Source organism: Notamacropus eugenii, chromosome 6 (assembly GCF_028372415.1).
Source record: "Notamacropus eugenii isolate mMacEug1 chromosome 6, mMacEug1.pri_v2, whole genome shotgun sequence".
Lineage (NCBI taxonomy): Eukaryota > Metazoa > Chordata > Mammalia > Diprotodontia > Macropodidae > Notamacropus > Notamacropus eugenii.
Genome location: NC_092877.1, coordinates 176,114,658 through 176,141,730, shown reverse-complemented (window position 1 = coordinate 176,141,730; position 27,073 = coordinate 176,114,658). Strand labels below are relative to the sequence as shown.

Below are 27,073 nucleotides of genomic sequence, written 5' to 3'. Positions count from 1 at the left end.
ATTAATTGAAATCTATGTATTGTTTTGCTCTTTCAGTATTTCTCTATAAACATACCAAAAAATCACTTCAGATAATTTTTTATTTAGATATAGCTTAGATATAGACTTAGATATAAATATAGCTTATTTAGATATAGACAAGCAATAGAAATTTGTGAGTTATAAGTAGCTTATTTCAATATATTCATAATTATATTTTTTTAAAGCATAAAATTCATGCAAAACTACTTCCAAAGATGGAATTTGGACCGGTGATTTGGTTGATATCAGGAACTCTAAGATAAGCAAGTTTTCTTTACCATGCAGGTCACCACCTTATTTGCAATTTGCAGTCTTAAAGAATTGCCTAGAGTGGAGAGATTAAATTACGTCTCATATTCACTATGTCAGAAGTGAAACTGGAACCCTTTTCCTGCCTGAGGCCACCTTTCTTTAAAAGAATATTTTCTTATGTACATCTCTTTGGATTTTAATAAAACCTGTATGTTACCTAAACAAGGGTAGGTGAAAATATGTTATTTTTAACCAGTGTTTTAGGGATGAGCATTTTTTTATGTTCTTTAATTGTTCATACCTTTCAGACTAAGAAACTGAATTTTTAATATTGAAAAAGTGAGTGGATTTAAGTAAACTTAAGAGAGCAAAAGAACAAAAGAGGGAAGGGAGAGACAGAGCCAAGATGGTGAAGTAGAGAAGCACTCAATTGAGCTTTCCCAACATTCCTCTCAAAATAACTTTAAAATAATGTCTCATATTCAATTATGGATTGATGGAGCTAACGAAATGTCAAAGTCAGACATTTTCCCAACCCAAGACAACATAGGAGGTCAAAAAGATAGATATGTGACATGAGGGAGGAGGCTTGCCCATATGGATAAAACACCAGTATTAGGTTATAGGGAAAATAGCAGCAGTTTCCGGAGTTGTCAAGCTAGGAATGGTAAGGGGATCTGAAAACTACTCTGAAGGAGATCATGGGGTATATCTGTGTATGCAGGATCAGATGCTGTTCGGCAAGTCCATTGCCTATACCCATTTCCTTGTCATAGTTCAAGGGCAGAGAGGATTACTTTCAGTCAAGAAAGAGTAAAAACCTTGAGGGACATCATCACTTCTGGCCCCAAGGGATTAGGGTCCCTGAGGAACAGTATAATTTCCTGAGAAGCAGTATCCATTGTAATCCCAAGGGTTCAGAGGCCCATCCTAGGTAAGAAACAGAATGCAGAACAAGAAAGTGACCACACTTCTCCCTAGATCAAATTCCTTTGGAATCACAGAAAGCTTCCAAATCCCCAGTACCAGCTCTGAAAACAGTAGTGTAAAAAACCCTGAAGTTTGAGACAGACCTTTCATCTCCAAATCACGATCAGGTATTAACATAAAATTCCAAATCAAGAAATAGGAAAGATGATCAAACAACAACAACAACAACAACAACAAAAACCTGACCATAAAAGGCCACTGTGATGACCAGGAAGAGCAAGACACAAACTCAGAAGAGGGCCATGAGATTAAAACAGCTACAAGGAATGCCTCAAAGGATAATTTGAATTGCACACAAACCCAACAAGAATTTCTGGAAGAGATTTTTAAAATTAGTTTCAAAATTTAGTAAGAGTAGTACAGGAAAAATTAGATAAAGAAATGAAAACAAAGAAGAAAATTATGAAAAAACAATTAATGGCTTGGGAAAAGAAGCAAAAGAATACTGAAGAAAATACCTTAAAAACAGAATTGGCCAAATAGAAAAAGGAGGCACAAAAATTCACTGATGAAAATAACTTCTTATAAAGCAGAATTTGCTAAATGGAAGAAAAGGTACAAAAGTTGACTGAAAAAAACAATTCCTTCAAAATTAGAATTGGGCAAGTGGAAGCTAGTAACTCCATGACATTCCAAGAAACAATAAAATTAAGAACAAAAGAATGGGAAAAATGGAAGGAAAATATGAAATTTATTTAATTTATCAGAAAAACAAATGACCTCAATAATAGACTGAGAGATAGTTTAAGAATGATTGTTCTATCTGAAAGCCATGATCAAAGAAAGAACCTAAACGTCACATTTTAAGAAATTATCAAGGAAAACTTCCTTGAAATCCTAGAACCAGAGGGTAAAATAGATCTTGAAAAAATTCACCAGTCACTTCCTGGAAGAGATCTCAAATAAAAGTTCCTAGGAATATTATAGCCAAATTTCAGAACTCCCAGGTCAAAGAGAAAATACTTCAAGCAATAAGAAAGAAACCATTCAAATACTATGGAGCCACAAACAGGATCACATAAGATTTAACAGCTACCACATCAAAGGAGTGAAAGTCTTAGAATAAGTTGTTCTAGAATGCAAATGATTTGGGATTACAACCAAGAATAACCAGCTCAGCAAAACTGAGTAAAATCATTCATGAATAGGGAAGGAGAGAATTTGAAACTCAAGCACTTTTTTAAATGATCGTTGAAACTGGAAGTTATTTAACAAAATAAATAAAATATTTTAAAAAGAGCGCAAAAGAACCGAAAAATTTAAAAAGGCAATTTTAATCCATAATCACTGGGAGGAAATGTAATTTAAGTCAGCCTTTAACATGAATAAAATTTCCTTTCTCTTTTAAAAAATAATATAAATTTATTTTTGACATTCATAACTTGGCAAATATCAACAATTATGAAGATTCCCATAAAGAATAGAAAAAGTGGACAATTCATGAAACTCCACATCTCTATTATATACACAATGCATTTCTTTTAATAATTATATAATAAATCACATAATTTCAAAGCATTATTGCTTGTCATTGTCTCTAACTTGATTTCCTTCTGTTTCTGTTCTTTTAGAAAAACAGTGCGACATGCTGAAGAAGGTTTTCTTTTTTTTTCTGGTATCGTTTCTATTCTTCCTGTCTCTCAACTACCCCTGCCCCAAATTAAAAGCAAACAAAACATCTCTTAATAAGCAAGCATGGTCAAACAAAACAAATTCACATATTGTCTAAGTCCAAAAAATATATGCTTCAGTTTATATTCAGTCTCCTACCTCTTTGTTAGGCAGTAGATATTTTATCATTGACTTTCTGGTGCTCTGGTAGGTCATCCCATTGATTAGAGTTCTTAAGAATTTCACATTTGTTTTACTACACAACGCTGTAATTGTTGTATTGTACAACTTCTATAGTTTCAAATTGTCTTCCAGATTGTCTGGATGAATATGTGCATTATTACACTTAGAATCCTCATCTAAGTAATCAGAATCTTTGATTTTCTCAATACTATGAAATGATGCATGCTTGCTTCTCTATGTTGCATTTGTTCTACTGCTTGACTTGTCTATTAAGTAGTACCAAATCATTTTACTTGATCCTTTGTAGTACAAGTCTGTCCATTTTTATTCCTTACTGTATTTCCTTTGAGATACTTAAACTTTTGTCCCTCTAAATGAATTCTATTTGTATTTTCCCCTGATTTTATAAAGTAATCTTTCACTAGTCTGATAGGTATGGTACTTAAAAGACAAATCAATATAGGTGACATGGTCATTATTATTCTGGTGAGGTTCAACTGTGAAAGTTAGCTTTTTTTCAATTATTAAATTCTTTTTCCCCCTAAAAAATAGTTTTATAATTATATTCATACAGCTGGTCTGTTTCTGGGTAGGTAGAATCTCAAATGCTATATGCATTGTGTAGTATTGTGTAAATGGATTTTTTTTCTATGTTCCTTCTGGATTTTGTGGATAATGTCATTACTGGCTAATACCACACCAACCATATGTGGAATAATCATTACAGCAGAGAGAAATTTTGAATGCTATGTAGAAGTTCACTTACCTCGACAATGTTTTTCCATGGATATATCCATAGATACTGAGGTTGATGCATACATTGCCAGAGCTGGTTCAGTGTTGGGGAGGCTCCCAAGGAAAGTGTGGGAGAGAAGATAAGCTAGGCTACCTACCAAACTGAAGGTCTATAGAGCTGCTGTGATGACCTTATTGTTGTATTCCTGTGATACCTGGGCAGTATAACATCACCATGCTAAGAAACTGAATAACTTCCATTTGAATTGTCTTAGGAAGACTCTGAAGACACTTGGCAAGAAAAGGTTCTAAACACTAAGGTACTCTCTCAAGCTGAACTGCCAAGCACTCATACTCTAATACAGAGTACAACTTGGCTGGGCTGGTCATGTTCCAATGCCAAACTTACATTTGCCTAAAGCAACATTTTATGGAGAATTCACATAAGGTAAGTGCTGACATGGAGGTCAGAAGAAGTGATACAAGGACACTTTCAAGGTACCTCTGAAGAACTTTGGAAGTCAGTCATAGGAGACACTGGTACAGGGCTACCTAGCATGGTGTGCCTGCAGCAAGGAAGGTGCTATGCTCTATAGGCAAAGCAGAATTATAGTAGCTCAAAAGAAACACAAAGTGAACAAATCTAAAGATATCTCTATTCCAAATTTCACGTGGACTATTTGTGCCTGATTTGTGGTGGGGCCTTCTGAGCATATATTCATCTGATTAGCCACAGTGGGACACACTGGACTCAACATAGTGAAGTCATTTTGAGTATGGGTAACAACCTCTGATGGTAGTATACAGAAGAGCTGGTGATATGTGTCGATTTATATTTTGCTACTCTTTTCGTTCCAATTAATTTTACTCAAATCTCAAGGGTTTCAAAAAGACCATCATATTGTTTGCAAAAAGCAATAATTTTGTTTCTTCTTCTTATTTTCTCAGTTACTCTTTTCTTATTTCAATAGCTCATATCTTAAAAATGCTATCAAATAATAGTGGTGATAATGGATTCCCTTGTTATACTTTTTATCTTATTGCAAAGCTTCCTAATTAATCCCCTTAAAATATACTGCTGGCTCTTTGCTTACAATAAATACTTAATCATATTAATGAAAAGACCATTTAAGAGAAATATGTGTAATAATTTTTCAAAAGATTTTTTTGGCATCTATTGATATTGGTATTTTTAATAATTTTTTTATGTAAGTGTATATTGTTTATAGTTTTCCTGATGCTTATTCAATCCTGCATTTCTGGTATAGTCTGAACATAGTGTATCATGTCTTGATATTTTGCTTTATCTTTTCTAATAATATTTTGTTTTTAAAATTTTGAGTTGAAACTCATTGGAGATATTATTTTGCCATTTTCTTCTCTGCCTAGTATCCCTTCTCTTCCTCATCTATGTATCAAGAACATATTTGATTCATGGAAGGAATTAGATGGAATATTTTTTTCTTATTTTTGTAAGCAATTTTAAAATTAATTTTTCTTTCAATGTTTCATAAAATTTGTTTGCAGTTGAATCTGTTTTTTTTTTCTTTGGGAATTAATTTTTGTCATATTTTCTTTTTCTAAAATTGAGTTATCTAAGCTATTTCTGTTTCTCTTAATTTGGTTGTTTTATATTTCTATAAATACTCAAAATTTCTTGTTTTATTGTCATGTCATCAGTCAAACTAGTTTTTAATTTCCTTTATTCATTTGTTATAAATTTTTCTTTTTTAATTTTTGTTACTGAAAATGAGTTCCTTCTTTTTCTTTCTTAGTCAGACTCACTAACAGTTTATCTATTTTTTTTATTATTTTTTTTCCCAAAAAACTAACTCCTAGTTTTATTTAGTTCAGTATATTTTTTTGCTTTCAATTTTATCTTTTTCTTAAATTTCAGAATTTCATTTTTGGTATTTCACTTTAAAAATCATGTGTGTGTGTGTGTGTGTGTGTGTGTGTGTGTGTGTGTGTGTATGTGTGTGTGTAATTATTTTTCCAGTTGTTTTAGATGCAATTTTACTTTGCTAATATCTTCTTTTTCACTTTTACTGATTAAAGTGCTTAGACATATACATTTTCCCTGAAAGGACTCTTTAATGTACCACCGAAGTCTGGTCATTTTGTGTATTATTGCAATATTCTTTGATGGAATTATCTATTGTTTCTAGAATTTGTCTTATCTATTAATTTTTCATTTTTTTATTTCTAATTAAGTTTGAATATTTCCTTGAAATTCTTTTTATTGGTTATACTTTTTTAATTCTTCATGGTCTGGAAAGTATGTCCTTAATATTTCAACTTTTCAATATTTATTTGTTAGGTTTTTGTGCCATAGTACATGACCAAGTGTTATAATGCTATCTTGTACAACTTAGAAATATGTGCGATCTTTTCAATTCCTATTTAGTAATCTCCATAGATCTATCAATTATTTTATTCTGAAATTCTCTACAGACACATTGTTTCTTTCTTGTTTATATTGCTTATATTTTTATTGATTCATCAGAGTCTTAAAGAGTATATAGAGAGGTACACAATGATCATGGTTTTGCATTATATTTAGCTGATAACTCTGTCTTCCTATTTCCTTTACATCATGATTGTTACCTCTGCTTTATTTTAAATTCACTGGAGGCTTAATCAGTTCCATTATAGCTCCCATTTTATCTCTGAAACTTTATATTTCAAGTGTACTTCTTATAAATACCATTACTAGATTCTAATTGCTAATGCATTCTGCTATCCTCTTCAGTTTCATGGGTGAGTTCAGGACATTTGTCTTCATGATTAGGATTACTAATTGTGTGTTGATCTCCATCTTATCCTCTTGTACTTTTTCCTCTCATTGCCCTGCTCTTGTTCCCTTCTTTAAAAAACTGAAGTTAATAGCAGGAAGATCATGTTAGACATTAGCGAGCTATAAACAGAGTAATCTGCTTGTTTTACTTTTCTCTCTTCTCCCTGGTCAGACTTTGATCACTAGTTCTTATATTTTCTTCTCTCCCTCCCCCCATTTATAATTCCTTACTTATGTCAATTCACTTCCCGAAACTATATTTCACTCAAATCCCCTTCTCTAATGTCCTTTCTGGCTATTTTCCTATTGAGTTTAAATATATCTAAACCAAACTCCTCCTCCTCCTCCTCCTCCTTCTCATCTTCTTCCTCTTGTTACAGTCAATGAGAGTTGTTATTATCATATTACATAATTTCATAGATAATTTGTTCTCAGTTGTATACGATAGTTGTTCTTTCTTCACAAATACTTCTCATCTAATTTCTACCACTAACAAAACTAATAATGAATCTAAATATTTGACAGAGCTTATGGCCTTTTGTTTACAAGTGGCAATATAGTAGTAGTCTCAAAGTGAAAGTACTCACACTGTGTTTATGATTGTGAATAGTTAAGATTATTTCACAGATTGCTTTTGACAGATTTGAAATGTGAATGTTTTATTTTTCCCCAGTAAATATACAATACACAATTTTTTGACAGTACTAGTAACCAACTTCTTATGCCAATTTAACTTTGCTGTACTAACAATACCAATGTAACACAGTAATAGTTGGAATCTTTTTGGTGACTTGAACAAACTACAGACAAAAATAAATCTAGAAAAACAAATATAAAAAAGTCTAAGTGCTGCCACAACATCCCCCATTTTAAAACATGATAAATTCACAATCAATGGCTTGGATCAAAATGAAATTTCCAAAAAAAAGAAATATTAAATCAAACCATATTGGAACTGTACTATGGTTTGTTTTAAGTACAAGTATTAGAAAATAAAATAGTACACTTCATGTAATGTTGTTATAACATGTTTCTATATATACCAAATTCTTGTCGTAATTTCAGAAGCAAAATACAGAGGCAGATGAACAAGTTAGTGAATACCATGGTCCTGTACAACTTCAATACCGACACACACAATCACTTCCCATTGGAGCAGATACATCACATCTGAAATTAACTGGGATGGTTATGATCATGTTGTCAAGGGAAATTAGCATAAATTTTTGACAGAAATTGTGAGTAAGGTGTTCCACCAAAGCTAAACATAAACTTTAACTCAACACCCATTGGAGACTAATTAAATTTCTCAATAATAAAATATGAAGACATATATTAATAAATTTCATAGCATCATACAGTTGGGAGGGACTGTAGAGGTCAACTGATCCAACTTCCCCCATACCAGAAGATTATTATAACATCTCTATGGGTGGATCTTAACCATATAATATGAAAGTGAATGAAAAGTCTAATGTTTTTATTTTTCCTGATCTGTTATTTAACATTTATCACACCAGTGTTGAACTCAATTACCTTTCTATGCTTTTTACTTTCATTCTCTTCTTGAGTTGGACTCATAACCAATGATTTCACATAGTTTATTGCGTTGGCACACAATGCTATTCTCTCTTTACTTTAAAATGGAATACAAAAGATTTAGAAGTACTGTATCTATAACATAAATACAGAGCCAGAGATGAGCATTTGCTCTGACAGTCACAGGCATTTAATAAAAAATAAAAGGAATTCTTCAAACTAAATAGTCTTGTGCTTATGCAGAAGTGGCCATGAGGTAGCATTATCCTTGACTGCAAAGTGGGATGATACTCCCTACATCCACATAAACCTGTGGAGGCCTTCAATTTATAGATTTACATGGACTTGCTCTGTGACTTATTGAATAGACAACTGGATAAAATGAAATTAAAACTATATTAATACAGTCAACAAACAAAAGTAGACTTTGCAGTTAGTAACGAATGTTTATACATTTGATTTGATGTCTTGGCTTACATCCTATTTGACTTCTTATAGTTAGCAAGATGAATAATGGTTTTTGATATTATTGCTGAATTGCATTAGATAGCTATATTATTATCGTATGTCAGTATGTAGGCCTTATCTTGGTAAAATGCACTCTTCATTTTGTAAGGAATTTAAGACCAATTAACCTAGATGTGGGGATAAGAAGGAACATAGACCATTCTGATAAGGTATTCAGCTAAGTATACTGTATAAACTTATACATCCAGTCATAATAGCCACTTCTTTCCTGCCCAAATCCTTAAATTTATTTCAGCTGAGCAGTTAAGAGTGTATTAGCAGCTACTGTCAAAAGGTTACATGCATTTGACTAAAATAACACACTACTCAGAGATATGAAGCAAACTCTGGGGCTGAAAAATTTCGAATTGAGTGATTGAAGACACTCACATTTGGCATTGCAAATGTCATGGTCTGAAATCCCTCTGCCTTAAGGTTTTTGGATGTTCTTATCATCATTTCCAACATAGTGCTCATGCTTTCATCAGATACTCTTTTATATCTGAAGGAAAACAAAGGTCATTAAAGTTGCAGACACTGATGTTAGAAAACAATCTGAGTCGGGTGATGTAGGCATGGCCAAAAGTGAGCCTGAACTCTATTATCCATTGTGGAATCACTGGTATGGAGTGAAGAACAGATATTTCTTCGACCCCCAAAACACAGCTTGGCTCCTAATGTTTGCCTCTATTGGTATGGGTTTAGGAAAAGTAAATGGAAGAAATAAATTTGACAATGCCAACTACTCTACTAATACAAGGAGAATCAGAAGTGGGGAATTCAAGCCAATAATATATTTAAATGTAGACTTAAAAGGCTCTCTTGTTGCAGATCTGGTGCCACACTGTTTATTGCAAGGAACAATAAATCCTCCTGGAGAGTAATGAGAAAGGCTAGACATAAGCATACTCTAAAAATGTGAATGTGCCATGTGGTCAAACTTTAAAACTAGGTATTTCAAGAGAGTTTTGCTTTGAATGTTTTTTAATATACGTATGACAACTAGTAGATATTTCAAAATTTTAATAATTTTCTTCATATTGAGTTGCAGAAAAATATTATTTTGAGTCATGAAAACAAATGATGAAGCAGAATGATGTTATTAATGTCCACTTGCAAGGCTTGGTTTTATTCAAAAAGCATATAAACATGCACACTTTTCTTGTTAATCTCTTTTTTTCAATTTATTCATGAAAGTGGATCAACTATATTTTTTGGTCAAAGCCAATTTTTGAAAATCTTTAGCTTTATTTCAACACATTTACCATGAAATGAACATACTCTTAGCACTGCTTTTCAAGCACTTGTAATTTAACTTCAAGTTTGGTGGAATAAATTTTACTTCTTAATTAAATGAAACATATTTTTATGTAAATTGCATTGTAAAAAAGTTATGAATCTCAGTGATGCAGCTCTATCCTCTAGTGTACTGTGCATGTACTATAAAGATGAAACAAGATATTATAACATATTTCATATTTGGAAGAAGCCTGAGTATGATCTAGTGGTAAATTATATCTACTTGTTAGATATTCTAGAGTTTATATTATTTGTATCCTTGGGGAATTTCATGTCATATTTTGACTTAATGGGTTGGAGAGATTAATTATGGCAATTCATAAAATGCTTTAAAAACTGTAATATAAATACAGCTTTAGTGAAACACCTTAATTTATTTTGATTATATTAAACCATATATTGTTCAATCATATTTGGGCAAGTTAAAGACGTATACTCCAGATAACCTTATTTTTTCATCAATTTTAGTATATCATAGATATTTGCATATTTTTACATATTCCTTTCTTTTTGAACACCTTTCTTTTGAACCCATACACTTTTTAAAACAATAAAAGCAGCCATCTTGCTTTTTTTAAAAAATTGAATTAGTCCCTGATGTTCAAATAAGCCTTTGTCAACATCAATTTTCCTTTTCATCTTCTACATATTCCTAAACCCCAATGGAAAACCATAAAACATAATCAGTTACATCCTGCATTACTCAACATAGCTTACAGTACAATAAACTCCCTTCACATTCAGTCTTTTTTCTTCATGTCATGAGGAGTAGAGATTTGTGCTTATCACCAAATAAAATTGCAGTGCAAACTTTAAACATAAAAGTTACACAATTAAAAGTTAATATATGGCACCACAGCCTATTAATTCACATATAGTACAACAGACTAATAGGAACAGACAGTAATATGAACATAGCTAAAAAGAGAGTGAACTTGCATAGCAATGCAAAAAAAGAAATTATGTACAGAGGAAAATCCTTTTCATCCTGGAGGGTGATTTTTTTTCTTTCTTTTCTATATACTCCTGACGAGAAATAGTTAAGGTGGATGGTGTCTTTAAGAGAATACAAGTAAAATATCTGTGGGATATGTGTGGCTGTGTGTCTTTACATTGCATTTACAGTTCTTTAATAGTACATAAATAAAGAAATTGTTCATTGCACTGTTTAGTGTCATCACTTCCATGAGTTCAGACCTGATGGTCCTTCAGAGCAGCTTTGCATTCCTCTTCTCAACTACTCTAATATGAGAGAGAGAGAGAGAGAGAGAGAGAGAGAGAGAGAGAGAGAGAGAGAGAGAGACAGAGACAGAGACAGAGAGACAGAGAGAGACAGAGACAGAGAGAGACAGAGACAGAGAGAGACAGAGACAGAGATAAAAAATTCATAAAAACATACAATTGCAAGAATTATGCTAAGCATATCACTTAAGCGGTCACTTCAATAACATAAGCTAGACACATTTTACAGTTAATGTTGGTTTCATGAAGGCAATTTCTTAAAATACACTTATTATGCCCCTATTTCCAGTACCATTCTTAGAAAGAAAGAAGAAAATCAGTTGAAAGCATGTTGATCATTAAGATGAAGAAACATTATAATCATTTAGTAATCATTTATAATCATTTCAATAAGAGTAGTCTCAAATCAGGTTTAGAGACATTTATGGATGACAACAGATTACTAAAAGCATTCCTTGACTTCTTTCTTAAACATCACCATGTTCTCCAAACAATGTTCCTCAGTGGAACATACAGAAAATATGGGTTGCTCCATAGAATCTGACAGTACAGACTTTTTAAAAAAGTTAGACAATACATTTTTCAATGTTTCAAGAAGTCAGATTGATACAGCTAGACTCACTAAAAATGTGAGATGGTGGGGAAATGGCATGAATCAGGTTAGGACAAGAGATTCACATAAAACTGGATCCCACATGTGAATCCTGTCCTCATTTTGAAATCATATTGGCCATTTAACAGTTTTCTAGTATGTAGAATGCCTTTAAGGCTGTGCCAGGCCCCATAGGATCAAAATTTGTATTTTGTATTGTAAAATTTGTAATATTTGTATTAGTACAATGTCCTGCACATAGTATTTAATAAACTTTTATTCTCTTTCTTTCCCATGATCTGCATGAACCATGATACTTTTTCCTTACATTAATCACCTCTTCCTGTGTTTTCTGTTCTGATTTAAAAGGTTCTGTAGTTTCAAAACAAGAAAAACCTATTCTCTCTCTCTCTCTCTCTCTCTCTCTCTCTCTCTCTCTCTCTCTCTGTATATATATATATACACATGTGAAACTGCACATGTCACATTGACTTGTCTCAGAGCATCTGTTTACTCATCTGTAAAACAGGTATAACAATATTTGCCTGGGTTCTTTTGAATATCAAAAATAATGATATTTCTCCTTAGACTTTGAGGATCTTTGAGGGAAGAGAGTGAGGTGTTTTATATCTGCACATTCCCTGCAATTAGCACAGTACCTTCAACATAGGAAGTATTCACTAAAGGTTTGTTAACTTGAATTGAAGCGTTAAATGTAAGGCTTCATTCACCTGAACAAAGTTTGGTATAGCAGACAGAGGACTGGTCTTCAAGTCAGGAAGAACTGGGTTCAATTATTGTCACTGATACATATTATATGTACAGTCAAGGATACACCACTTAACTTCTCAGTGTCCCAGGCAACATTCTGAGAATATGAACTGGAGATGTATTGCTAATATGCATTGGTGGAGAGAATTTTCACAGGGAAATTCCATCACTAATAAAATCACAAGTTTGAAAAATAAACATTTGCACTTTATTAAGAAAACAGATGCTTAGAGTTATGTATCCTATGGACACCAAATGTAGGACTAACTTTATGTTGAAGGAAGAAGAAACATTTTTAAACATTTTTAAGATCTCATAGAAGCTGGGAAATGAACCCTCTCTTAAGTTGTGATGAATTTCACTGCAGACTGTTGCCTATGAGAACAAATCAGGCAAGAATTTGGCTGAATTCTGCTTTGTCTTCTTGCCATCTTTGAGGTGGCTTTCTAGAAATAGTTTATCAGGCAGCATACATTGTATAATGGCTGCAAATTGGCAAGGAAAAAAACACAATACATAAAAAATACCCAACAAAATAAAACAAACAAAAAACCCCCCACCAAGACTATCCTTATATTTTTGTATGCTTTCAATAAACTCTAGTGGCTCACTAAGACTTCCAGAAACAAATACATAATCTTATTTTTAAAGTCCTTCATAACCTTGATTTCTTCCTACCTTTGTGGTATCCCTATCTCACATCCCCTAAGTAATCTGAGACTCAATGACATTGGCCTCCTTGTAGTTCCCAGAACAAGAAACTCTTACCTCCTAACTCAATGCATCTTCAAGGGCTATCCTCCATGCCTGAAACTCTGTCCTTTATCTATTGCTCCTGGTTTCCTTCAGCTCACTACTGAAACCATACTTTGCAAGAAGCCTTTCCTGATCCTCCTTAATGCTTCCTATATAAGATTATCTCCAATTTATTTTGTATATACTTGTCTGTATAGTTCTATTTGCATGTGACTTCCTCCTTTAGATTGTGAGCTCCTTGAGGAGAGAGAAAATGTTTATCTTTATCAAAGACTGAAAATTTCCTTGGTTTCTTTAAAGTAACCACTTCTTCTTTCTAAACCCCACTTGTTTTGCCAACAACCAATGACATTTAACCTATAACAGAAAAAAGGCAAAAACAGATTTGGCCATCACAACAGTCTCTTTGTAAAATAGTAATCTGCTCTATCAATATGGTGTTTTTCCCTCTTTACCAAATACTACAACCTGAGGTATAAATACTGTAAATGCTATAAATTCAGTAATTTTGAGACATTATGTCAGATAGGGTTTTTATATTTTAAACGAAGTTGAATAGAGTGTTCGAAAGCTGGGGATGGGGAGACAAATTCCTATTATCTGTATCACCAGTGGTTAACATTATGCTCAGAACAAAGTAAACATTTAATATTTTTTATGCATTTCTTTAGGCATCAAAGTAAATATGAAAATTAATCTAAAATAAATTTGAAACTGTAATATTTAACATTTATATAGCACTGTAAGTACTAAAAACACTTTAATGCACAGTAACTGTGCAAATAATTCTTTTATTTCCCTTTTACAAATGAAAAAATTAAGGTCATGACAGTTTAAATGATATTTCCATGATACATATCCAGCTAGTATATGAAGTCGGATTTAAACCCAGGTCTTCTGACTCCAAATTTGACACTTTTTTTTCTCTCTGAAGCAAACAAGTAAATTCTCAGAGAACTGAGTTTAATTAAATAAGAGAAGAATTGAGTCAAAATATTGCTTATATAAATATGCCCTAGGTTTCTACCCTTTCTACTAAGACTTTCTTCAATGTCTTGGTCCCAATGACAAGGTGCCCAATGTTTATGGAATTAGATTAGCTTTATCTATCATAAAGTCTGAGTCTGAAAATGATAAAAACTGCAAATCAACTGTTTCGAGGATAATTAAATATTTAATAAGTTCTACAGAAGCACATGAAACCAACACTCTTCTTCCTGCTCAACTTCTTCCCTCTTTAGATATAGATACAGATATATAAACACATATATAGTCATATGTGTGTGTTTATATATATAGATACAGATATATAAACACATACATAGTCATATGTGTGTGTTTACATATATTTGGTTTATATGTATGTATTGCTAATTATGTAATCTATATGAATAATACTTTAAAATTCTTGTTTTAATTAATATGAATGAGAATATTTAGTAGTATTTCTTTAACTGGGAATTATGAAACAATGTCCTACACTGAAATCTTTTGATATTATTCTTAACAAATAATTAATTTCTAAAGGGAAAAGTCAAATCAGCCCAGGAAAAGATCCTCCCTGAAATGTGGATAATAAGATGGAATTAGATCTTTGAGTAATTCAATCAATAGAAGTGTCTCATTTGTTGCTGTGTTGCTTCAGTTGTGTCTGATTCTTTGTGACCCCATTTGAGGTTCTCTTGGCAGAGATAATAGCATGGATTGCCATTTCTTTCTTCAGCTCATTTTACAAATGAGGAAAGTGAAACAAAGGGTTACAGTGACTTGCTCAGGGTCACACAGCTAGTATGCATCTGAGGTAGGATTTGAACTCTATCCATTGTGCCACCTAGCTGAGATGGAATTAGGTCTTTGATTAATTCAATTAATAGAAGTATCTCTTAACTTGACCTTTAGTCAGATAGAGAAAGTGGCTAAAGAGGGATCAAATGGTTTTAGGAAAATACTTCTCTGGGGAAAGTGGTGACTATTTTTCTTTTGATAAATGTAAACTGTTACCTAGACTTTCTTTAATCTTGATTATGGAATTGTGTCTTTTGTTTTGTGAAACACTATAAATGGTGAATGGACATTATGATGCCAAAAAGATTGTTTTAAAGAAGGTTTGGGTTTGTATTTCTTGAATTTTGTCCTTCTAATCTTTAGGAGAAATGCTTAGATTTGTTTATTTTGTATGTTTATCTCTGCCAGATATGTATTCTAATACACATGATACTAAGCATTTTTTTTCCCAGTACTAAAACCTCCAGGTTTTAATTTACAGGACTTATGACAATTAGTATTAGCTAGTTCAAAGTTGGCCTTAGACACTAGCTATGTTGGCCCTAGGCAAGTCACTTAACCCTGTTTACCTCAGTTTCTTCATCTATAAAATGAGCTAAAGGAGGAAATGGCAAACCACTCCAGTATCTGCCAAGAGAACCACAAACAGGGTCACAAAGATTTGGATATGACTGAAAAAAATGATTGAACAACAAAAAATGAAGAGCTGGTCATTTCTAAAACTCCTTTAAAGAAATCCAATTCTTTATAATTCAGTTGTAAAATGGGAAAAAAATTAAAAAGTAAATTATAATTTTTGCAGACTTCAAAGGATTCTTTTGGTTTGTTCCAGGAGGTGGTGGACCTTTAATTTCATCAATCCTGGAAACTCCTGGTGAGGAAAACTCTCTCTTTAAATGCAAATTGGTAGCTGTTTTATAATTTGAGTCTCTATTCACCGTGACTTGCCTACAGTCATAAGACCAGGAAGTGTCTGAAGCTGAACTTGAGCTCAGTTTGAACAGACACCATACTGTCTCTCATGCTTATAAAGAATAAGATTTTCTAAATCAAAACTGGCTTTTTTTGGAATTAATAAAAGTGGTAAAAATGTACATTTCATTTAGTGCTCTAAACAGCAATGATCTCGATTACTACCAGGACTCAATTCAAAAATAATAATCTGAATTTTCTCTGACAATCAAGATGAGTTTCTTCCATTCTCTAATACCATTCATATAAATTGTTACCTCTTTATTATTTGTCAACTATAACCACTTCAAAGCTGTAATTAGAAACTACTTACATAATTCACCTGTAAACTGTCCTTGACTATTGGATCCCATATAGCCTATGTCAAGAAGGTCGCTGGCATTGCGCTGGTGACTTCCTCGCAAGATCTCGCCTTTTCTAGGTCCAGTTGATCCTTTAGAAGAAGCTGTTCCTGATGAACTGTGTCCACCTGGTGATGGAAAGCTTGGCTTACTATAGGGTACCAGTGCCTCCTCTGAAAAAGAAGTAAAAGAAAAGGCTAAAAACACAGTTGCCAGAGGGTGGAAGAGGTATTTATTAACACTCTAAAATTAAAGTTTAGAATGATTTGCTTGATGGCTCAATATCTAGTAAAATTAACAAATAGATCCCCAATATTTCAGAAATTTCTACCCGTAAACAGAGGTCCTAGTGGTGTAAAAATGTTTTATATTACTTATGGAATTTGGATTTATTATAAAAGAAAATTGTACATAATGAATTATAATTTGCTTATCAAAAGTAGATCTTAAAATAACTCTGAGAGTTAAATAAAATTGATTAGATTTTCCATTAAGAATGGAGTCTTTTTTTTTAATTTAAATTATGAGAATTATTCTATAGATTCTAGTATTACCCTTTTGTTGTCACTACACTTATATTTTAAACATTCTTTAACTTGGAATTTTATTTTAAAAAAAAGATTCCAAAATTGAACCTGGATTCTGCTCTAGAAAAGGTGGGTTCCATTTGCATAAGAGGAATATATATTTTTAAAAAGATTACCTGAACTTCATGATTTCTGATTTCAGAAGAGTTGTTCCAGAAAGTGCATCCATATTTATGATATATTATTTTTGTAAGATGCTGAAGAAGTTAAATTGTACCCACAAAGATAAAGGTAACTTGGTCACTTTTCCAGATAACTTAAGGACTAAAGAGGTGGTCCAGTGGATAGTGTACTACACTAGAGACAGGAAGATCTGAGTTTAAGTCCTACTTCAAATACTTACTAGCTGTGTGACGCTGGAGAAGTTTCCTTATGAATAAAATAATGATAAAAATAGCACCTCCCTCCCAGAGTTGTCAGGATAAAATGAAATCTTATTTATAAAGCTCTTTCCAAACCTTAAATTAGAATATAAATGCTACCTATTAAACAAAAGGTGGTGCAAATTGGATGGTAGGCTAGGCCAGGAGTCAGGAGTAGTCAACTTTTTTAGTTCAAATTGGACCTCAGAGTCTGACTATATAACCCATGGCAAGTCACTTAACCCTGGTTGCCTCAATTTCCTCATCTGTAAAATGAGTTGGAGAAGGAAATATCAAACCACTTCAGAATCTTTGCCAAGAAAACCCTAGATGAGGTCAGAGTCAGACATGAAAAATAACTCAACAATCAAACCAAACTTTGCATTCTAGTAAAGATTTCAAATTCACTCATTAATTTAGATAACATTAAAAAGAACACTAAATTAGGAGTCAGAGAACCTGGGCTCAAATGCTGGCTCTGCTATTTTCTATGTGACCTTGAACAACTGACAATCACTTGGGCCCTCAATTTTCTCATCTATAAAATGAGAAAATAGGAAGAGCTGATCTCTAAGGTCTCTTCTAGGCTTAGATCCATTATTCCTGTTATAGGGCAAGTCCCAAGTAATGATGATTCTGAACCTTGTTTGTCTGAACCAATCAATTATTAAAATTATTATTATTATCAATTCAGTGAAAGTGGTTACAGTAATTGTAAATCTTTCCGTACACTTTGATTTATTTTCTGAGCTAAATATTACAGGCAAAATTTTATGAAATAAGTAGGTTGAGTAGGGTGTACAATGGCAGATAGTGGATGCAGGTAGCCTATGCTTAATTTCCCTTTTGGAGAGATGAGAAAAACAGCAAGATAATTTTCCTGATCTGCTTTGTAAAAGTATTCCAACCCATCAATTGTCTTGTACATGTCCTAATATAATTTTCATATTAAAACACCTGATAAAAAAAAAAATTAAATGTCTAAACTTTGTTTTGGACTATCTCACCACACACCTGATCCAAATGCTTGTTTGTGTGGGACTCTCCTTAAATCTTCTTGATGTTCTGTGGAGCTTATCCATTCCTGGGTTTCCCGCTGCCAGTCTAGTGAGGTTCTAGCTTGTAGATCCAATGAATTCTTTGTTTCATCTATGGGGGATGCATGTTGCCTCTCCAGAGAGCTTCCTTTTCTCTCTGTGAAATTTTCCATGTTACCACCATGTTGGCCAGGGCCTATTTGGTGCCTTAAACCCTGAACTGGTGGGGGATCTGGTGGTGGTGGAAGATCTAAAAATGTTGAATAGGGTTTAGAGTGAACTAAAGTGTAATGGAATAATAATTTTGCTTCAAGCTGAAGATAAACAATGACTCCATACAGGTAGAACTGGTACAAAATTAATTAGTGGAAAATAAAATCAATCATTAGAGTAATAAATGCATAATGTTAAGATTATTTATTGTTTTCTACCAGTATTCTGGCAATAGATTCTTTGAAATGGAAAAAATAAGAAGTGTTTCTTAGCAAATTCTGTTGCAAATTCTGTACCTACCAAAAATACAGATTCAGTTTGCTCACAAATCAGATTTATCTTCTACTACTTGCCCACACCTCAGATTATCTTCCAAAGCAGACATGCCATGACATACAAGAGCATTAACAAAATTGCAAAAGATGTGGGTTTCCAGCATCTCTTTATCAGAGGCCCAAGAAAGAACTAAAACTCCTCTGATGATCTCCACAGGAAATGATGCCCTTGGGATATTAAGAACTGTATGCTCAAGCCATATGTGGCAGTTGACTGTCTGCACCCATGTAGGTGGCACATTTAACAACAGTCCAGGGGTTAAGCTAACATTCATTAGAAGCAATTAACATTCTGCCTGACAAGCAATTCTGGCTATCTGTTTCATGAATTAGCTAATGAGCTACAACTAATACATTATATTTTTTCAATGTAGTTATATTTATAAGTAGTAACTTATTCTCTGAGTACATATTGGATGTTTCATAGGGTTATAATAAGACCATACATTTTGTGCAAAATATTACTGAATGCTACCTGGGATACATTATCTAATCTTGCCTCTACTGCCCTACTCTAATTTGATTCTCTATCACTTTCCCCATTGTACTTCTTCCAAACTTTCTCTTCTCCCTTCTGGCCTCCAACATCATCTCCTATCCCCTCCTTCTCAAGTGAAGTAACTCACTTCATATTCTACCAAGAAAATAGGAGGCCATGGGTCATGCTCCCTCTTCTCTCCTATTCTACATTTCAAATTATCTTGAAATAATTTTCCATCTTCTTCTTTACTGGGAGGTAGATATGGTACTTCTCCTAACTAAAATTAACCCCTTTCCTCACGATCCTATACCTCATGTCTCTAGTGGCAGTCTGTTCCTGTAACGGTGCCAACTCTAGTCTCCTAACCACAACTCATCTCTCTTCTTCAAACTCTTCAATATCTGCTGGCTTCTTCCTTGCTCAGGAAACCTCAACTATGTCCTCTTGTCCTCCTACACTATCAGACTATATCTTTTCTCCTTGAAAAAGCTGCATATCCCAGTTGTCTCCATTTCCTCTTTCCTTATTCTCTTCTTAACTTGCAACCCAGCTTCTATCCTCATCAATCAAATAAGCTGTTAATTTGAAAGTTTCCAATGATCTCTGAATAGATAAATCCAATGGTCCTTTCTCAGTTTTCATCCTTCTTAATGACCCATTTGACACCATAGACCCCCTGCTTTTCCTGGATACTCTCTCCTCTCTGGATTTGCATGACACAAATTTTCTCTATCTCCTCATATTTGCCAGCTTCTTCTGAAGTCTCTTCTTCTTGCTCATCAACCAAAGACTCCTTCTAAATTCTCTGTCTGTAATATAATCAGTTTCCATAGGTTAAACTGTCATCTCTATACAAATCAATCTCAAATCTATAGAATTTCTTTCTCTCCTAAGTTCTACTTCTGCATTACCAGTTACTTATTGGAAAGTTTCAACTGGAAGCTTCCACAAGCATCTCAAATCCGACATATCTAAAACAGATTTTTCTATCCCAAAATCACTCATCTTCTTAATCTCTCTTTTTCTATCAAGGATAACACCAATTTTCTATTCACCCAAGTTCATAATCTCTGATTAATTTTTGACTCTTCACTATCATTCACCATTACTCTCCACACTAACCATCTGCAAAATCTTGCTGATTCTATCTCTGTGACAACTCTGATATCTTCCCACTTCTCTCTATCATATGGTCCTCCTCCCCCCACCCCTAGTTCAGTTCCTTAGCATCTTTCATCTTGATTATTGTAAAAGCTTCTTAATTGGTTTCTCAGCCTCCAATTATCCTCCTCTCCAATCTATTCTTCACAGAGCTGCCGACAATATACTATACTTGTAAAGCACCATTCTGATGATACCATTCTCTTGCTCTATAAGCTCAATCTCCCTGTTGTCTTTAGGATCAAATATAGGTTCCTCTGTCTGACGTTTAAAACCCTTGACAATCTGAAACCAGTCTACTTTTCTGGATTTATTATGCATTGCTCTTTTTCATGAACTCTAATGCCTAGACAAACTTACTTGCTGTTTTTCACACAATACATTACATCTCCTGTGTCTCATTTCTGAAATTTACTCCCTCCTTTCTGCCACCTTTTGAAATTCCTAGCTTGCTTCTAGGCTAGGTTCAAGTGTCATTGCCTATATGAGATCTTTCCTTATCTACCCAGATACTCATCTCTCTCTCAATCCCCTTCCAAAATTACCTTTCCTGTATTACTTTCAATATATTTTGTGTTTACTTTTCTATATACAAATTATTTCCCTCAAAAGAATGCAAATTCGGAGAGAAGGGGCCATTTTTTTCTTCATATCTCTAGGTATGTATCTCTATGTATCTGGCACATAATAGAAATTTAAAAATAAAAAAAAAAACGTTTGCTACTTTTTCCAGATAGCATATTTATAATTCTAATAAAACATGGAGATGAAAACAGCAGTACTTAGTTCTAACATTCTTTCTTATTTTTTCCCCCTCTTAATGATTCTTGAAATGTGTAGATTCTTTATTAACTACACATTCATTCATGATGAAATCCTACTTTCCTTCCTTGGTGTTCATTCCATTAATTATTGTGTGGTTTTTCAATTTGTCCATATCAAAATATGTGATAGGCTCCTTTTTTTAAACTGATTCTGCTAGCATTAAAAATTCACTCAGGTCAAAATTTTACTTTTTATTTTGAAAACTTTTAAAGTTTATCTCAGAGTTTTTCCTCCATTTCCCCTTTTGCTCATTTTGTTATATCTTCTCTAGATTAATCTACAGAGCTTTTTATTAAAGTTGTGGAGACAGACCACTTCCAAAAGTTTCTAATATTTTGTACAGTGTACATTTTATGCAATGTACTTATTTTTCCCTTTTCTCTATATGTGTGTATGTGCATTTTTTATACTAATTTCTTCTTTTTGGAACTCATATGGTTATTTAAAAAATTTCAAATTTATTCAGCAAAACATATTTTCCTTAAGGTTCTGTAAGGAGTTTCTTTCAAATGACTTTTTAAAGAAAATTTATAGTTCTTTTAATTTATAGAGGAAGTATTAGGTCATGTTTATTTGGATGTGATATTATCCTTTAATTGAAGTGATGATAATTATACCTCCTGAGGATCTGTTTGGGGAGCTCCCTAAGCTGCAATGTTATTCCCACTTATCATGTAAGTCCTCTAGTTAAATTAGGAGTTACTAATTATTCAAGATAACAGGGTCAGTGTCTGGGGGAGGAAAGTTGCATCTGGAACATTTCTTTCAGAATAAAATGCTATTTCCAAATTGAGATGTCTGCTATACTACATGATTCAATTCATGCTGTACTACATGAATTTAGTGACTTTTTTTCTTGTTATTCAGTGCTGTCTTCAGTGATCTATTACAAATACAGATGTAATCTTTCCTGAGCATCTGAGTTGCTGAGAACTGAAGGAAGACCTAGAAATCTGACAAATAAAATTGTATTTCATAGTACTAGCTTTCTATTGGGAGGTTTTCCCTCCCACCACCCAAATACCCACTCCCCAGTAAAAATGCTTAACTGTTAGATGGACAATAATGGCAGCTGCTTAAGCCTGATGAGATCAGGATTGCAGATATTCTAACTTAACAATTAAGTTACATTATTTAGGCACTTAATATCTGCCAAAAAAGAATTCCATCACATACTTTGATATAACAAATTAAAAACCACACCATAATGAATGGGATGAAGAATGAGTGAATGGAGCAAAGATAAAAGTATAAAGTTATTGATTAAATTCATTTGAGTTAGCGGGTAAAAGGATGCTATATTTCAATTAAATCATTATTCCATTTGATGTTGATTTCATCTCACCATTTCACTGTATTTTCTTCTGATGAAGTCAATGTAGGAAGTACTCCACTATTGACATGGAAGTGTGAATAAGATCAATTATATGACCTGGATATGAGTAGTAGGAGAAAGCTTACAATTTAGGGGATGAGGGGGTAATAGAATTAGGTTTCCAATTCCCCATTTATAAGGTGTTGCAACTTCTAGAACTGGAGCATCTAATATTCTATTTAAGGTTGATTTATACTCTTGGAGAATACAACCAAATGAGTTTATTGATTTCTGTATATGTGTACATTATTTTGTGACTTGCCCTGTGATTTTATTGGTGAAGTGGAATTCCCAATGAAAATCTATCTCAAACCAATACGTATTGGCACCTGTAGTTGCCTACAACACTAAGAGGTAAAGTAATTTGCTCAGGGTACCACAACCAGTATGAATCAGAGGCCTTCCTTACTCTAACGTCAAATATTCCCTATCCGCTATGCCATGCTGCCTCTCACCTCATAAAATATTAATGCTAAATCCATAATGCCAGATTTATTGTGACACATTTTTTATCATTCAAAACTCAATGAAGCAAAATAATATCTATCTATTAAGTTTCATTACCGTGCAGCTAAACTCCACCAAAGGGAAAAATATTTTCCAAGTGGATGTTATGAAATGGGTTCTGATTGGCATATTTCAGCATACTACAGTTCTTACTGATGAATTTTCTTAACATTATTCTTTTGAATATTGGGTATCATTTTGTAAAATGAATGAAGTACAAAATTTTGTACTTGATTGAGAATGATAATAAATAGCATTCTTTATTTTGGGTTTCCTTGAATGTCACTGAATTACAATTAATACTTTCCTTTACAGCATACCTCAGGTAAAGTCTAAAATAACACTTGTCAGGAATTTAAGATGGACTAGAGAGACTGAACAAAGAATATCTATCTACTCTTGGGACACACAATTAATCTCTTTAACCTCTCCTAAAAGGCTTGAGAAGGTAATTAAATCCATTGGGTAAGTTAGCAATGTATACCTTCTTACTCCTTTGCTTAATTGTTATTTCAACGGTGAATTCCAAATGAGTGTAAGCAGGGAGTGAAGAGGGGCAAGTGTCCTAACAGTCTTGTTAGATAACTTCTGTTCTTCCTGGCTCATATTTACATACGGTATTTTACTGAAATAAGATTCAGAAACAGAATTTTTCTACGTAAATAGCACTTTGTCTGAATCCTTCTACTCCTAGCACATTTTAGGTTCTAAGATCCTTTTTTGTATTTACATTTTTTTATTTAGTAGTTATTGCAGTAGTTAACTACAAACTCTCTGAGGGCAAGGTCTGAGTCATCTTTTATCTTTGTGCTTAAGAAAGTGCCTTGAATTAATGGAGTATGATTTCTACCAACTTATCACATTCACTTATACTATTTGTTCTCATGTCCCAAAAAGGAGATAGCAATGAGGTAAAAGGAAATAAAACCAAAAAACCTACCATCTGTCATTCCCTCCCTGCGATGAGGCAATGGGGGTTGATCCAATTTGCCTCCCTTGTGTTTTTTAGTGGGCCTAGGCCTCTGACTCTGATTCAATGCTGTACTGGTGTTACTGTCAGTAGAAAAAGGACTGGTTGGTCGAGGTCTTTGAGAAGAAGAGAATGCTTTGCCTGAAAGGAAAGACAAAGGGAATGGAAAATGCAAAACATTATTATAACAAAGAGGACACTCCCTTTATACATCTATTCAGATTAAAGATGAACTAACAAGATTGTCTTTCAGGGACAATGTTTAGGTTTCTTTGTACTCTCCTGCTCAAACATAGCAAAAAATAATATGCTACACCCCCAAAAAAGGAGAAGAAAAAAACTGATTGTCCAAAACTTGGGCTCAATATGTTTAAGATTTTGAACAAACTAGGTCAATTATATTCATAAAGTATAGTTCACTACATTCAATTTTTTCTTCCTGACATTAAAGGAGAAAGTTCCAAAATTAATTAGATGTTAAGTTAATCAAATTATACCACTGAATTCTTAGAAAAAATGGAGAGCCTTTATATTCCATCAAAAGAAAACAAACTTCCCAGAAATCCTTACTCGGATATGTTCATTGGACTAGACCACAACACAATCATTTTGTTTCAGTTGTTTTTTGGTTGTGTCTGAATCTTTGTGACCTATTGGGGTTTTCTTGGCAAAGATACCAGAGTGGTTTGCCATTTCCTTTTCTAGCTCCTTTTACAGATAAAGTAAACAGGGTTAAATGACTTGCTCAGACTTAACATAGCCAGTTAAGTGTCTGAAGCTGGATTTGATCTTGCTTAAGATAAATCTTCTTGACTCCAGGCCTGGCACCTTTTGCATTACACCATCTAGCTGTCCCCTTCCCCCACAAATATACAACTTGTTTATCAGTCAGTTGTTTTCTACCTTTTCTCCATAGAATCTTTCACTTCTGTAATATGCTACACAACAGTTTAAAATTACATTATGTATCAGAATAGAGAACATAATGTACATTTACTCAAGAATTTCCACTTCTAACTTTTCAAACAATTGTATGCCTCTTTCTTTTGGCTTAATATATTATATTTATTCCAGGAAAGAGGGTAGGATTATGCTGACAGAAAAAAATGATGGCTAATATTTTTAACACTGTATGAATCTAGCATGCATACATTCTACATGACAGCATTTAGTATAGTGGAAAGAAAAATGGATTTAGAGTCTGAAGACCTGAGTTTCACCACTGACTCTGATATTCCAAGTTTTGTGAATGTGGATAAGTTACCAGGAATTTTATTTATAACATGGAGATAATACACTATCTATCTCATAGGATTCTTATTAAAAAAATGATGTAAATGACAGCTATCATTTACTGTCATAAAATATATTACTATGAGGAAAGTACTTTATAAAGCTGAAAGCACTACCCAAAATTCAGCTACCATTGTTATTATTGCTACAAATAGGTAATATTTATTCTAAACACATTTCTCTAGCTGCTTATCCTTAGGGCCATCTTATATGTTGCTTAATGTTTTATTAGTATTAGCACACATGAAACAAGTGAATTTATGCTACCTAATTGATTAATTTCTTTGACTTTTCAAATTGTTTCTGCATGTTGTATATACCACATAAATGGTATGAACATTCAATGTCTGACCTAAACTTTATCAAATAAAAAAAAAATTCAATTAGCCATTATCTTACATCACAAATATTGTTTAAATAAAAACAAACCTCTGCAATTCCTAGATACAGGAGTAAATTTGAAATTTCAGCGCTACAGTTTTTTCTTCTGTGAATGTAAATTTGACATATATAGGGCTTTCATTTCTGTCCCTTCCTTCCTTCCTTCCTTTCTTTTTTCTTTTTCTTTCTTTCTTTCTTTCTTTTCTTTCTTCTTTCCTTTTTTTTCCTTCCTTCCTTTTTCTCTCCTCTCTTCTCTGTATCTATCTATCTATCTATCTATCTAACTATCTGTCTGTCTGTCTGTCTGTCTATCTATTTCTTCTGCCCTTTCAGATCAGAAATTGTTCTGCAACTTATACTTTGATAGAGATACCTGGAACACTGAGAGTATAAATGACTTGCCTCAAGCCATAATCTATAAGTCACAGGTGGGACAAAGAACTCAGGTCTTCCTGATTATATATAAGAGGAACCTAGATGGTAAAGAGTCAATCTCTTCATCCTGGATTCAAGTTCTAGTTCTGAAACATAATGGCTATGTAATCCTGAGGAAGTTACTTAAACGTTCAGGGACCTAGCCAAATCTCTTAAGACTATAAGTAGCATAGCATTACTAATCTGCTTTGGTAGAGAGCATTTTCTCACTGGAAGTGAAGTTATATTGAGCACACACATACACAAAAGTGGGTAAGTGAAGCTATTTTGTTTCAAGAAAGATAAAAATGAAACTTAATGATAACTTCAAGCAAAAGACAAAGTGCTTTCTGGTGCAGTGAAAAATAAGTTACTTATTACGTTCAGAAGCAAAAACTGAGTTCTTAAATAATAGCAATTATGTATAAGCACCATTAAATTTAACTTGCAAATACAGTATCTTTTTAATTAGCATCCTGTAAAATAAAATTAAAAAATTGTATTAAATAACACATCCCAAACAATTAATAAGACTGTCTGACATATGCTTACACTGACAAACTTATATGCACTCACCCCATGCTTAGAAAGTCTTCCCAGAAAATGCATTTGCAAAAAAGATGGGCTAGAAGCACAGTAATAAAGATAAAAGATAAAAGCTGAGTGCTTTCTATCACTAGAAACTTGACTGATTGTGTGAAGTTTTTGCAAAGTATATATTATCAAACAATAGTGGCAA

The 27,073-nt window shown here is 33.2% G+C and overlaps 1 protein-coding gene across 15 annotated transcripts in view; it reads right to left on the bottom strand.

Moving 5' to 3' along the window:
• Window positions 1–27,073, bottom strand: part of ROBO2 (roundabout guidance receptor 2) — an 820,467-nt gene that overhangs the window by 83,562 nt on the left and 709,832 nt on the right. For 5 of the 15 annotated variants that reach the window (XM_072621611.1, XM_072621612.1, XM_072621617.1 and 2 more), the window contains 4 exons: window positions 24,217–24,387; window positions 18,357–18,629; window positions 16,366–16,566; window positions 11,190–13,024 (listed from right to left, as the gene is read on the bottom strand). In XM_072621611.1, coding sequence (XP_072477712.1) covers window positions 12,915–13,024; window positions 16,366–16,566; window positions 18,357–18,629; window positions 24,217–24,387 — 755 coding nt within the window. In that variant the 3' untranslated portion in view covers window positions 11,190–12,914. The other 10 variants (XM_072621619.1, XM_072621622.1, XM_072621620.1 and 7 more) reach the window with 5 other exon arrangements.